This window comes from Megalops cyprinoides, chromosome 7, assembly GCF_013368585.1.
Source record: "Megalops cyprinoides isolate fMegCyp1 chromosome 7, fMegCyp1.pri, whole genome shotgun sequence".
Classification (NCBI taxonomy): Eukaryota; Metazoa; Chordata; class Actinopteri; order Elopiformes; family Megalopidae; genus Megalops; species Megalops cyprinoides.
In genome coordinates, this window is record NC_050589.1 from 38,005,366 (window position 1) to 38,020,508 (window position 15,143).

The window sequence follows — 15,143 nt, forward strand, 5'->3', positions numbered from 1 at the left end:
TTTCTTGTTTCAGGTGAGGGATGTCATATCCCAAATGTTACTCCCAAATGTGGTAGTGTATTCGATAATCATAACTAAGATGTTGTAATGCCTGGTAATTGTCTGTTTCTATTTAATGAATAATTTTGTTTAATTAGCTAGCATCCTAGCGGTAGCTCAAAGCCGTTAGCCTGTTCGCTAGCGAGTGAATGCTGTTAAAGTTTTGTTATTGTTTAAAAGATATTTAATAATTTAAAATGTAACATAGTTTGACTCCCATGGATCTCAGGTGAACGTACGTATATACACACACACATATATATATATATATATATATATATATATATATATATGTTACCTTTGTAGGTGTAACGGAGTGATAGGTGAATATTTTGTAACCGTTTTAGTACTGTTGAACGAGTGACCGGTTAACAATTCGGCTTCGGAGTGTTTACATCACCATGGAAACAGTGAGTGGTCCTTCGGTGACGTATGTGACGGAGAATGTAAATAAGGAAGTGAAACGTACAGTGGATCAGTTCTATCAGACGTAGTTGTAAAGGTGATGTGAGTGAATGGAAAGGTAATAATTACTGTAAAGATAACATTATAATAATATAGGAAAATAGAATAATATATTTGGATATTTTGATATTGTCAAGATACTGTCCCTGATAATTTGATTGTTTATGAGAATTTGTTACACTCAGTGCGTATTAAGTAATCAGTTTAATAATGTAATTAGATACTGTTCTTGAGTTGGCCATTGGAGACGAGACCGCTTAAGTTCCAGCCCAGCTCACCGCTGAAACGTTTGTTTTCTTGTTTCAGATTTACATCCAATATTAAATGTGTTGCACCAGATTGAGCTTTGAGATTCTTTCTGTGCCTGTAACAATTTTATAAAACGGATCCATTATTGCCCAAACTCTACTTAGCTACATGAAGTAATAAGCTAGGCTGAAATTAACAAGTTGTATTGATTACATGAAACAGCCAATGAAAGTAGCACCTATCTTTCTAGTAGCTCTACTAGGAAGTAGTAGTAGTAACTTTCCTAACATTATCTAAATCAGTGTTTCTCAACCCTCTGCTGGAAGGCCCCCTGCCCTGCATGTTTTAAATCTCTCCCTGCTCCAACACAGCTGATTGAAATGATCAACTCGTTATGAACTCCTGAAGCTGCTTAATAACGAGTTGATCATTTCAATCAGCTGTGTTGGAGCAGGGAGAGATCTAAAACATGCAGGGCAGGGGGCCCTCCAGGAGAGGGTTGAGAAACACTGATCTAAATGGTCCTGCTGGATTTGCAAGTTAGCTAACAAGTTGGCTTTGTCTGTTTCATATCAATGTTAGTAGAGGTCAGTTGCTGGCTGGTTATGAGAACTGATTTTAAGATGTTTTGATATATTATGTGTGCGACAGACTGCTGTCACTACGGTTGAGTATGCAGTCTGACTGCCATACCAACGAGCCTGTCCCGTAGACCCGCGTTCAAGGCTGGGTGGGGTGGCTGCTCTCGCCCTTTGCTACAGTGAGCTTGATACATTGAAGTTTGAAACATATGGATACCGAACATACATTTGACATGCTATTGATGTGAATTTAAGATGCTTTTGATCCAAAATGCGAGCTTTGGATACTGACATTTGATACATGTATATACAAAAAGTATCTTAATTCAGCTGGTTAATGTGAGTGTTTTGATACGTTATGTGAATAAGTGTGAGTAATATAAGACATGAGTAGCTCTCCGCCACTTTCATTTTATCAAAGTAGCTCTCAGATGAAAAAAGGTTGTAGACCCCTGATCTACACACAGGTGAGAAAAATTTAACTAGATTAGGCACAAACAGTTTAGGCACAAACAGGAAGACAGTCTCTCTGGTGGAAGTTCAGGGAAGCAGCAGGCAACTGGACCAGACAGGCTATTACGAGGATGCCTGCTGGTTGTTACGGAAAGCAGTCTCAAACTACAAACCTAAACCCATCAACGCTGCAGCAGACCCTTCACTCCCAAATCATCTTAACATCTTCTACTCGAAATTTGAAAAACAAAGGACTTTCATCCCACCCCCCTCTCTCCAACCCAGCCACACTCACTCTGAGACACTGTGTTTTCCCCCCATCTCTCCCCCTACCCCCCTAACCACCCTACACCGACAACATCCCCCCCCCCCAGCAGCCATCAAACGAACTGCATTCTTTAGAGACAAAAGATCAGGAAAGCAGCCGGCCCTGATCATGTCTCACCGGCAATACTGAGGCACTGTGCAGAACAGGTTTCTCCCACCCTGGCTGATCTCTTTAATCAGTCCCTGGCCCAGTGCACCATGCCTGCTTGCTTCAAAAACTCCGTTATCATCCCGGTCCCCAAGAAACAGAAGATCTCCTGCCTGAATAACTACAGGCCAGTTGCCCTAACCTCTGTTGTCATGAACTGCTTTGAGAAACTCATCCTGTACTACCTCAAAACCACGACTGATGCCCTCCAGGACCCCTTGCAGTTTGCATATAGAGCTAACAGGAGTGTTAAGGATGCCATCAACTTGGCTTTGCACCACATACTGCAGCACCTAGATGGCCCTCATGCTTTTGGTTTTGCAGACTTTAGCTCTGCTGTCAACACTGTAATCCCTGACCTACTACCAGAAAAACTAAAACAGCTTAACGTGCCCTCCCCTGTCTGCCACTGGATCCAGGACTTCCTAACCAATAGAAAACAGTACGTCAAGGTGGGTAACTACATTTCAGACCCCCTCTTTCTTAGCACTGGCGCTCCTCAAGGATGTGTGCTGTCCCCACTGCTCTAAATGATTGCACTTCTAACAATGAATCTTTCAAACGTCTTAAGTTTACTGATGACACTACCCTAATTGGCCTCGTCTCAAACAGTGATGAGTCCACATATCGGGAGGAAGCAAACCGTCTGGTGTCATGGTGTGAAGCTAACAAGCTGGAGCTGAACACATTAAAAAACCGTGGAGATGATTATTGACCTCAGGAAGAAGCCCACCCCACACCCCTCTTTGGCAATACAGGGCACCATGGTCAGCAGAGTGGAGTCCTATAAATTCCTAGGCTCCATCATCCAACAGGATCTCAGGTGGGACAGGAACATCATCACAACAATCAAGAAAGCACAACAGCATATGTACTTCCTGTGACAGCTCAAAAAATACAAGCTGTCACCAGAGCTACTGGTCCAATTCTATACAGCCATAACTGAATCAGTTTGATTCCATTTCCGTGTGGTTCAGATCTGAATATTTGCACTCTAAGCGGAAACTGCAGCACATTATGCAATCTGCAGAGAAGATCATTGGCCGTTATCCCCTCCCCACAGACCTGTCCTTGTCCAGGATGAGGAAGAGAGTGAGGAATATCATGGCTGATCCCTCACATCCTGGCCACTCTCTCTTCCAGTGGCTACCCTCTAAACGCAGAGTGAGAGTAAAGTCCATAAAGACTAGGACTACACGTCACCACAGTTTCTTTCCCCAGGTTGCACTCCTTTCAAATAAGGACCCTTTCCATATCTGCCCCCTGTCCAGTTGCACACTTGCACTTTAATTGTCCATCCCACAGATTCCACAATGGAAATGTAAAACTTATTTCACAAATGTACGTAGCCAATGGCATTGCACAGTTTCTTCAATGGTATTGTATTGTTTTGTATTGTATGGTTCTGTTTGCATTTATGTTTTTAATGGTGACACCTGCACCAAGAGAAATTCCTTGTACATTTGTACTTGGCAAAGTTTTGATTCTATGAAAAGCAGACTAAAATTCATCTGCAAATATTCCTAGGTATAAACTACAACATTATGTGCCCCAACAGTTATTGGATTATTTAGTCATACCTTAGAACTATGTTATGTGGTGCAACCTGTTTGAATTTAATAATGTTATAGTTACACAATATCTAGGCTATAATGAATGTACCTGCTCCGGGTGAGGAGTGGAACATTGTCACTCCTGAGTACGCGTGCCATGATTGCCAGAGAACTGTAACCATTGTTAGGGCTTGTGCCCACAGACTTGCAGCTTCAAAACCTTTTACAATGTTTTTTTAACAACATATCCAACAATATAAACTGATACTTTACCTGTGTATGTCAGCCTGAATAAGGGTGCCTAATTAGTTAATGAATCAGTAAAAAAATAACTTACCTTTGGCTCTTGTTCTGTCGAATACACCCCTCAATAATCTCTTTAACCTCTGGATCTGTGACTTTATCAAAACTGGCTGGTTTTATGCCCTACAGAGAACAGGAGGGGGCAGTGTTATCTTAAATGTGCATAAGGACAAACACTAAAGAGATGAAAACAGACAAAGACATAAAGAGGTTTCAAACACACACAGACACAGAGAGGAGACAGCAACAGGGTGGAGGCCCCTGAAGACTCACGCTGGTGACTTTACGGTAAATCTGTGCAGCATTCTGGCACTCAGAGTAGGGGTACTCAGAGGTAGCCATCTCCAGCATGCACATCCCAAAGGCGTACACGTCCACCGACTCGTCGTAGTGCTCTTCATACATCTCTGGAGCCATGAACTCAGGGGTACCTGACAGATCAGAAGCAGAGCATAACCCCACTCCTTTCAGATCCAGTATCCCTCATACTTCTCCATGACCCTCTCTGACTGCCATGCTTCAGTTTTTTAGGATCTGGTATTATTACCTCCATCACCAGTAGAATGTGAAATGTTGGTCACATAATCCACATTTATCTATCCCCTTGTTTCTCTGGCCTTTCTGGCTATATTTCTTAATAATGTGGAAATTGTTTACAGAGAGCATAAACAGGCATTTCTGTCTACATGAGTAACAGCACCCTAAGGAAAGAACACACATGACAAGGAGTCAAATGAGGCTGAAATTGAGCAGAGAAAGAGTGAGATAGTGGAGGAGGGCAGAGAGAGAAAGGAGAGAGTTGGGGAATAAAACTGGTGGAGTATGGGAGATGGCAGGGACAGTGGGTAAGGTGTAAACAGAAGGGAGAGTCACTATGCTTGCTGTACCAATGACACTCTTGGCAAAGGATGTCCGCATGAGCGTGGCCAGCCCCAGGTCTCCAATCTTGACAGAGCCCGTGGGGCCAGTGATGAAAATGTTATCACACTTGAGGTCACGGTGCACAATGGGCGGGGTCCGCGTGTGCAGGAAATGCAGCCCCTTAAGGATCTGTCTACACCAACTGCGCAAAACTTTGGGCTTCATCACTTTAAAGCGCTTCAGGTACCTGCAGTGTGGGATGCAGAGTTACATAGCCGTGAGAGCAAGAAAGAGACATAGTGGAGAGATTAAAGGTGGATGGCCAAGTGAAGGCATTACTGGTGTATTGTTCAAGCCTATCAGGCTTTTCTTTAATAGTAAACGATATCTAGCTGATTATTACAACGTCCCTTAAACTAAATTACATAATACAAAAATAAAATCTGGAACAAAGCTTTACACAGTGTACAAACTAATGTCCAAGTCTTTGAAATACCAACTGGTACAATTTCCTTTGGTTAATAAACTATACCTGCCTGTGTCTTTAAAAGGTCTGTTCCAAGAAACTGGTTGAAAATAAATAGCACAGTTATACAGTACCAGTCAAAAGTTTCGAAACACCTGATTAAGATAATGGGAAACATGCATTCAAAGACATTTTGATCTAAAGACTTATGCTTAAATGCTTGAAATTTGTTTCGAAGACAAATATATATAGTGAAGTTGATGCTTATGTATGAATTTTTTTCTGAAAAAATTATTTTTGGCTACTTTGAAGGATGTGAAATGTAGGATAGTTTTGATTTGTTTAACACTTTTCTGGTCATTGCATAATTCCTTTTGTGTTATTTCATAGTTTTGATGTCTTTACTATTATTCTAAAATTAGTGTCCAAACTTTTGACCAGTACTGTATATGTGGTTTATATAACTATTATATATGATTTAGATACAGTGTCTTGCAAAAGTATTCAGACCCTTGACCAATTCTCACATTTTACTGAACTACAAATGACACATTGGAAATACACTGAAACTCAAATGAATTATTTCATATGAATTTCTTTTAATTATTGACACCAGTTTAGTTTGAAAATGTTTTCAAGAAAAATAAAAAATTTAGTATTGGGCCCCCACACATTAAATTTGGTACATCTTTTGCTCCAGTAACAGCTTTAAGTCTATTAGGGTAAGCCTCTACCAGCTTCACATGCCAACTGGAGTGATGTTTGCCCATTCTTCTCAGTAGATTTGCTCCAGGTTGTTCAGGTTGGATGGATGAGACTCATGAACCACAACTTTTCAAAGTGCCACAAATTCTCAATGGGATTGTGACTTCGACTGGACCACTGTAGGACATTTGCCTTTTTGTTCTTAGCCACTCCGGTGTTGTTTTGGCCGTGTGCTTGGGATCACTGTCCTGCTGAGAGGTGGACTTTCTCCCAAGCCTCAGTTTTTTTAGCAGACTGAAGCAAGTTCTCTTGCAGTATTTCCCTGGAATGAATTTTGCTCCATCCATTCTTACATCACTTTCAACAAGATGCCCAGTCCCTACTGATGAAAAGCATCCCCACAGCATGATGCTGCCACCATCATACTTCACCGTAGGGATAGCGTTTCTTGAGGCATTGACAATGTCAGGTTTGTGCCACACACAGCGCTTTGAATTTTGGCCAAAAAAGCTCTATCTTGGTCTGAGTAATAATATAGCGCACAGAATGAAATCTCACTGTATCATTTGTAATTAAGTAAAATGTGAGAATTGGTCAAGGGTCTGAATCTTGCATGGCACTGTATATTCCCCCATTGCACAATGTGCGTGACAGGGCGAGAACAGGGGGCATCACTGACGTTTTGAGTGTGCCCGAAGTCATAAGCTCAGTCACTAGGACAATGCACTTCTTTCCCCTCAGGATAGACTCCCAGGAGTCATAGAAGCGCACGATGTTGGGGTGCTGAAGGCCCTTCAGCATCTCTGCCTCTTCCTTAAAGCGCTGCTGCTCTGCTTTGGTCAGCTTGCGGTCCTGAGACAGGGAGAATAACACATACCATTTTGAGCATGAAGACGGGTCACTTAAGGACACTTCAGCTACTAGCAGCAATAGCAAGCAGAACAAAATTTTACATCCATTTGACAACTTCAGGTTAGCATTTCGAGTAAAATTTTCTATACAATACTTCACTTAAACATGTTTTTGGAGATGACAGTACTACAAAAAAACAAATTTCTGAAAATAGTATCAACTTGAGAGAAAACTGAAAATTGAATGCATATGACTTTTTCTGAAAAAAGACCACTGCGACCTGCAGGTCAAGAATGACTGGAATTGTATTAATGCAATCAGTTACAAAATTGTTGACAGTCAAAAACAATGTTTAGTATTCAGGCCAAACATACAATGTGTTTCTACCTCATTAACTTTGCATTAAATAGCAAACGCATTCATACCTTTCACAACAGTACTACAGACATAAAGCCACCAGATGGCAGTCAGGAAATTTAGGAATACACTACTTCAGACAACGCCCCCCTCTGCCAGTAAGGGGTTTACTACTTGTGTCCACCCAGTCAGAATGGCAGTATGCCGTATTCAGCATAAGTGTCTCAACAATCTGAGGGATCACATGTTTATTTACATTCATAAAAACACTCTCAATACTTCCGCGTTTTGTAAAAAACAAAACTCTCACATCGTGAGTCCTTTTCTGTGCTCTCAGCATTACACTGACATTGATTTAAAAAGAATTAAACTTATGCAGCATGCAGATGTTCTACTAGGTTTATGTTTCAAAGATTATCTGTGTTTAACAATCTGTTCTTTGACCCCCGCCCCCGTCCCCCGTTCTCTCATCTATTCCCAGTTCCTGTCTCATCTACTCAGCCTCAGGTCTCCTCTCCTCTGTCCTTTTTTGGAAGTTGCTATGGGGGCCACCTCTCCTCCCCTCCCCTGTTTGCTCTGATTGACACACCTCATTTGCTCTTGGAAATTCAACTGAAAGCAGAAAATACAGCCTCACTGCTGCTGCTAAGGATAGGAGACTCCCTTGTGGGTGTCCCTCTTTCCCCTTTCTATCTGGCTCCTCCCCTCTACCAGCTCTCTGTTCTAGTTTCATCAGCCTGTCACTGTCTCCCTCAGCACAGAGTGTGCGGCAGCCCTGGGTCACTCAGGGTCAGTAACATTCATTATGATATTGTCAGACATGTCACATTGATTCAGGCTCACAAACACAAAATAGGCATGCACCCACACACATGCACGCATGTGCATATACACAAACACACACTTATCTCCCTTGGCTGGGAAACAAACAGTCACCTGTCCAGGCTACAAGCAGTATGTACAGTCATATCTACATGGAGACAATTTTATTTCCAAAAAAAGAATAATCTTTTAATGTGTTAGCCTTGAAAATACACAATTAGCTCTTGGTACACCATCATCATTGTGGTCATGCATTGCAGATACTGTCAAAACTGCCACTGTGATAAATAAACAAGTGAAGACCATATCACTAATCATTAGCAGGGTGGAAGACAGTACCATAGATTTTATTTTGATAAAAATGATGAAAAATAAAATAAAAAGGTAGAAGGAAAGGCAAACTATATGCAATGAAAGAGCTAAAGTGGCAAAGTGACAGAGAGAGACAGATGGATATAAGCTGCATAACCTTTTTGCTGGTCAAGAAAGAATGAGAGAAAGAGAGCAACAAAGAGACAGAAACAGGGAGAAAGAAAGGGAGGGGGTGGCCAGTTTAGCTATGAAAGAGTCCTATTGTGTGAGCTAGTGTCAGGACATAATGGCAGTGGGAGTCTTTCTGCATCTAGAGAGTGAATAAAGTAGTCACTCACCAATGCAATACACATATACACCGCACTTACTGGTACTGCTAAAAGCCTATGTGTGCTCCATATCATGTACACATACATATCATACATATCATATCATATGCTTGTACTTCCAAAAGAATGTGTGTCATCTTTCTAAAATCAAGACTTATGTTTTCATATATTTAAAAGATTTACATAGGTATTACAATATCCAAACTAAACATTTAGGGTTATGGCATTATTATTATTGCTCACTGCCAGACTCTTGTTGACACATTGACTGGTTAATCCCAGGGCCTTGAGCCTCTTTGCTGGTCCCAGAACAGTGAATACAAAAACAGAAGTCTGTGCAGCAGTCCTGTGAGGTTTCAGCTTCAGGCTTGCATAGGCCCGTAACTCATGCCACAGGCAGGATAAGGCCTGGTCTGACCCCTCCAGACCTGTAAGACGCTTTTGGACCTCAAACCTGTTCGGGTTAAGGTCTGGGGTCAGGCAGGCCCCATGAGGACACCCTGCACTAGCCATCAGAGCTGATTGAGTGTAAGGGAGTCCTGACGGGTTCCCCAGTGTTCGCATAGCTCAATTTTCCCCTGCTGTCCTTCTCAGTGAATTCAAATACATACATATTTGTGAGTGAGAATGAAGTCTTTGGTAACTCTCTAATAGGGGTGGACGATATAGACTTAAAACTATAACACAATATTTCACGTTATTTTTTGTGGCAACAATACAAATGACGATATGAAAATAGTACCATTCAACACTATCTTTTTGGCCAAAAGTCACATCAGCATACAGTCTTGAGAGCCATGCAAACACAAACATTGATACATAAAAGTAAAACTTAATCCTGACCACCATCAAACACTAAACTATACCAATTAAGTAGGCTAAAAAATAGAATATGAATTTTATTCACAAATGAAAAATTCCAGTGAAAATGCAAACACCAATACTCGCAGGATTCATAATCTAACCCCAAGAAAAACAAATGGAAATGTAAAATACTTTTCTTCTGTAAAAGAACTAGGGCTGTACTGAAAAAATCGAAGCTTCGAAGCTTCGTTCATTTAACTGGCATTCGATTCTGAAATTAAGCATTCGATTATTAGGATGGGTGCTCAGTTGCAGTTTTAAGGTTATTGCTACTGTAATACAAGAAATCTAGCCAATAAACTGTGGGGCGCCAAGTGTAACAGACCTTTTTTCGTAGACAGAATGCCTTCTCTGCTACGAAACGCATGAATTCATTACAAATCTATGTAACACCATAACGTGTTTTGTCCACGAAATATTGAAGAGAGCGCAATACTTTCGTGCACAGAAAACAAAACGGATGATTCCTGTCGTGCACTGAATTGATCATTGTGCTTTTTGTATACAAAAGTCATTTTATCCACGTAATAGATGTCCTAGGCCAGCATTTATGCTTTTGTGGCACGAAATGCAGAATGCGCTATACTATCATCATTCTGTGCCATCGAATTTTCATTTTGTCCACTTAACCGTTTAGCTATATTACTGAAAGTATGATCTGCACGAAAGGGATTTAGCACAATATATTCCGTGACTCCGCAGTTACAGGAGGCATTCCGTCCACGAAAGCAAAGGCTGCTTGAACTTTAGTAGACATCAGTGTTTTGCTTAAGTACAAAATTAATTACGTTCATAGGCTATATTACTGAAGGTATGATGTGCACGAAAGGGCTCTAGTCCAATACGTTTCATGAGTCAACAGTTTACGGAATGAATTATGTGTCACTGAATCGCACAGGAATAATTCCGTACACTAAAGCAAATGCTGGTTGAACTTTTGTTAACAGAACCGTTTGTTACATTCATTTGGTCACTAAGGAAATGTCGAAACAACAGGCCAAAACGATGACATCACGTTGAAGCTTCGTTCGAAAAGGTTGGCTAAAAACTGCTGGCTTTGGACATGTTCTGCTCGGTGTTTTTGCTTGAAGTGGTGGAACAAATCTGATGTTTCCACCCTTTGTTGATACAGGTTTTCGACACATTTTACAAATCACAGACGTTTGATTCACATCTGTTCTTTTGTATCCGAACCACTTCCATATTACGGAGGAAGCTCCTTTTTTGGGTTTAATTCTTACTCCACGTCTAGCACATACATATACATACGTACATATAAAACATATGATCTGATAGGCTGATGAAAAGAACAAAAGTCAGCTCAGTTTTCAACATACACTATACGGACAAAAGTATTCGGATGCCTGACCATTACACCAACAGGGACTGTAATGACATTGTACTCAAATACAGATACTTTAATATGGAGTTAGTCCCCCTTTTGCAGCTATAACAGCTTCCACTCTTCTTGGAAGGCTTTCCATAAGATTTTGGAGTGTTTCTGTGGGAATTTGTGCCCATTCATTCTGTAGAGCATTTATGAGGTCAGGCACTGATGTTGGACGAGAAGGCCTGGCTCGCAATCTCCGTTCCAGTTCATCCCAAAGGTGCTCGATGGGGTTGAGGTCAGGGCTCTGTGCGGGCCAGTTAAGTTCTTCCACACCGAACTTATCAAACCATGTCTTTATAGTCCTTGCTTTGTGCACTGGGGCACAGTCATGTTGGAATAGAAAAGAGCCTTCCCCAAACTGTTTCCAAACTGTCCAAAATGTCTTGGTATGCTGAAACATTAAGATTGTCCTTCACTGGAGATAAGGGGCCTAGCCCAAACCCTGAAAAACAGGTGTGGCCAAATACTTTTGTCCATATAGTGTATTTATCTACAGCATGGGTGCAACCAGTTACAGCCTTTACTGTGTACACTATTTAAATCTTATGAAAAGGAGATGCCATTAATGTGAAACCTTGAGTCCTGCACTTCAATATGAAATGAAAATGATTTTTGTAGGCTAGTTAGTGTTATTAGCTGCATTCTTTAATCATTTTTTTACAGGTAGTATAAATATTCTTTTCTGTTTGATAGACATTCTGTGTTTGTGATTGTCTTCAGTGTGTTCAAGGAATTAAATTCCTGGTAAATGTGACTGATTCACAAATATAAGCTATATAAATATACAATACAAATATTTCATTAAAAAATTTGTATATCTGTTTGCTAGTAAACTTCTTTATCTCACTGCCTTTTTAATTTGCATATAGATTGCCATCATTGTTGTTTTTGAACTTCATTGAATTCTATATGTTACCTGAAAAAGTAAATGTTGAAAGTGCAGTAAACACAGTCTGATAATGTTTTGATGAATTGTATGTAATTGTATTTGAGGTATTATTATTGTTACTGTTACACTGGGCTAACACTTCTCCCAGAAATACTGTTATGAACTGTTGCTATTTTACATACTTGTCAATACAAGAAATGCAGTTACTGCCTTAATAATGACTTTGGCACTCTGATTTGTAAATATGTGCGCATTTAATTAACATAAATATGTGAATGCTATGTGAATAGAGTGCATATGAACATGAAATCAGAATTTCTTGTTAGATTTCATGGTGGAGGTGTGACTTTACACTGATATTGCACTGAATTTACTGAACAAGTGCTCTCATCCACTTATACAGCTTACCATGTTCATTATCCATACAGCTGTATATACTGGCCTTATCTATCAGTGTGTATTATACTTTGAGTAATATGGTATATGTTCAATTGCAAATCAATCCCCGGGTTCAATCCCAGCTGTGTCATGAAGCATTATGACCAGGAGTCCACAGCAAAGGGATATAGCAGTTGGGGGTTAGTGGTTTGTCCAGCAACCCCTGCTGGTCAATCCCAGATTCACAGGGTGAGCCGAGCATGAAGTGTCTTCCTCTGATTCATGCCTGTGCAAGCTTGGGGACTATGGTGTGTAAAGAAGCTACAGAGAAATCATGTGTTTCAGAGGACAACACATGATTGTCTCACCCTCCCTGATTGTCAGTGAGCGCTGGAGCAAGGGACAGCCTCTCTGACAAACTGAGCATTCCAAGTTGGGAGAAAACGTGGGAAAAAAAGCAATGGTGATTGCAAACTGTTTGTAGTGACCACATTTGCATTTTACCTTTGAACACCAGTACAAGCTACCCAATACATGCTACTGGGCACGTGGCTGTCATACTGCTGTAACAAAATACGTGTGAGTCCTGAATTATAGTACTGTGCTGTGTTACTGAATAAATACCAAGCTTAACTTTCTATTTCAATAAACACATATTTATTCAAGTAGTTCATGCGTTAAAACAGAAAGCTAATTGCATAGGTGAGGAAAATTCAGGTTATTGAAATGCTCTCAGTGCTTTTGTGGGTCTTATTCTGCATGTCTGCACCAGAAAAAATTCAGGTAATGTTAGAGGTAGTTGCCAACTCATTTGACATTTCAAATATTTTTTAAACAGTACTAATAATTTCCTGTCAGTAAGCTAACTAGCACAATAAGCTGTGCTGGCTACCTAGAGGGTTAAAGGGAACTTCAGGACCGCTGATGTCCAAGTCGTACCTAGCTAGCAAGCTAGCTGCATTAAACGCGATGATATAAAACTTGCTGCGGGACATATATTCAGAAGAATATAATCGTTTGTAAGGTCCATGCCCATTAACTAATTAAGATGTAGTCTCAGTTGTAGACAGAACTTGAGAATCGTAGCCAAATATACTTATATTTTAAATCAAATACATTTTAATTAGTAGCCTATCGTGTCTTTTCGATGAAGTTACATCTAGATCTGTGAGGGCTCTACCGGTCAGCACGGTATAGTCAAAATCCATACCGTAGGGCAAATTCATACCAGTGTACGTTCTATACCGTTTATACCGTCCACCCCTAGTTGAAAGTAGTACTTGTTCTTCTTCACTGGCTCAGTTAGTCTCTCCCTAACTGCACTTTCCCTGCACTGATGATGAAACGCGCAAAACAATCCATTCAGCTGTTACCATGTTCCAAAGATGAACCGGTCTACAGCTGATTATTTTAACCCTTTCGCATGTAACTTATTTTATGCTATGTAGCGCGCATATTACATGGTTCGTTGTTTCCATCAGCGTTATTAAGCTTCTCAAAGTTTTCACCATCACATTTGCTTTATTTTCTAATGTTAAATCGCTGTTTCCTCAAAGATAGAATTAGCTAGAATTTTTCCAATCTCGTATTCTAATTTCTAATCGCACCGGTTTTAGCATATGCGCTAAACGGCTAATCACACCGGTGTGACCATACGCGCGAAAGGGTTAAAAAACAAAATGAAGAGAGAGAGGAGGCTGGAGCAGAAGGAGAGCCAACGAGAGGTCCCGACGCAGACACAACTGATGATGAGAGTGCAGGTGCAGGCAGGGAGAGACCGACTGAGCCAGTGAAGAAGAAAAAGTAGCAAATATCAAGTCTGGAGTCACTGTCAATCTTTGCATCAATGCAAAACTAGGGTATGCAAATTAAGACAACTATTCATCAGCATGCAAGGTCACTGATAAATACAGGCAGTGACAAACACACTGACAGCAACATATGCATAAACATGCATGCAGTCACACACATTATCAAATGCACACCGACACACACTCACACAGTGAGTATACAGCTCACAGTACAGCGTATAGGGAATAGCAGAGTTCAGACCATGGAAAAATGGTGCTGTACAACAGTAGTTATCATCTCTACTACAGTACACAACAGTAGGGGTCGACCGATTATCGGCCTGGCTGATTATCAGATCCGATATTCAGCATTTTTACAATTATCGGAATCGTTATTATCGATTGCCAATAAAATAAATTCATTTAAAAATGCGCTACTTTAGCTCTGATGCAGCCGCCTCTTTCTGTCTGTAGTCACCACTCTGTGGTCTTGAGCAATGTTCCGCCCACAGCACTATCAGATTGGTTACACTTCAGGAATAATAGCCTATCAACACTGAAGGCTACTGTCCAGCTACAGGCCAGCACAGGAATGCATTTGCGGACTGGAGCAGCTCCCATGAGCGAGCGGAGCTGTGTTTTGAAGATAAGGCAGCAGATATTGCCGAAGTTGTAATAAACATCACAATCCTCTATGTTGAAGTTGCAAAAACACCACAATCTTATCTATTTCTATGATGACAAGCATGCCCAGTTTCCCAGTTACACTGAAAATCCCTGAGTAATGCACTTTGTTGCAGTGATATACAGTTAACTATAATGAGATAATAGTTTATTTATGTTGAAATAGCTGTGTCTTTGAGTAACGTTGGTGCCAGTGCAACTGGAACTTATTTTAGCTACCATATTGTGAATGTTAACATTACCAGCCTGTGAGTTGGTGTTTTTACATGTTATAGGTAGTCGATGGTCATAATAATGTAAGCTAATGTTGAGTCTCGTAGAGCTAA

General features: G+C 40.6%; 1 protein-coding gene across 3 annotated transcripts in view; it reads right to left on the bottom strand.

Moving 5' to 3' along the window:
• The window catches only part of si:dkey-151g10.3 (serine/threonine-protein kinase WNK2), a 69,714-nt gene that overhangs the window by 23,445 nt on the left and 31,126 nt on the right, over positions 1-15,143 (bottom strand). For all 3 annotated transcript variants that reach the window (XM_036532624.1, XM_036532623.1, XM_036532622.1), the window contains exons 3-6: positions 6,830-7,002; positions 5,006-5,226; positions 4,392-4,549; positions 4,153-4,241 (exon numbers count right to left, since the gene is read on the bottom strand). In XM_036532624.1, coding sequence (XP_036388517.1) covers positions 4,153-4,241; positions 4,392-4,549; positions 5,006-5,226; positions 6,830-7,002 — 641 coding nt within the window. The remainder of the gene's footprint in view (positions 1-4,152; positions 4,242-4,391; positions 4,550-5,005; positions 5,227-6,829; positions 7,003-15,143) is intronic.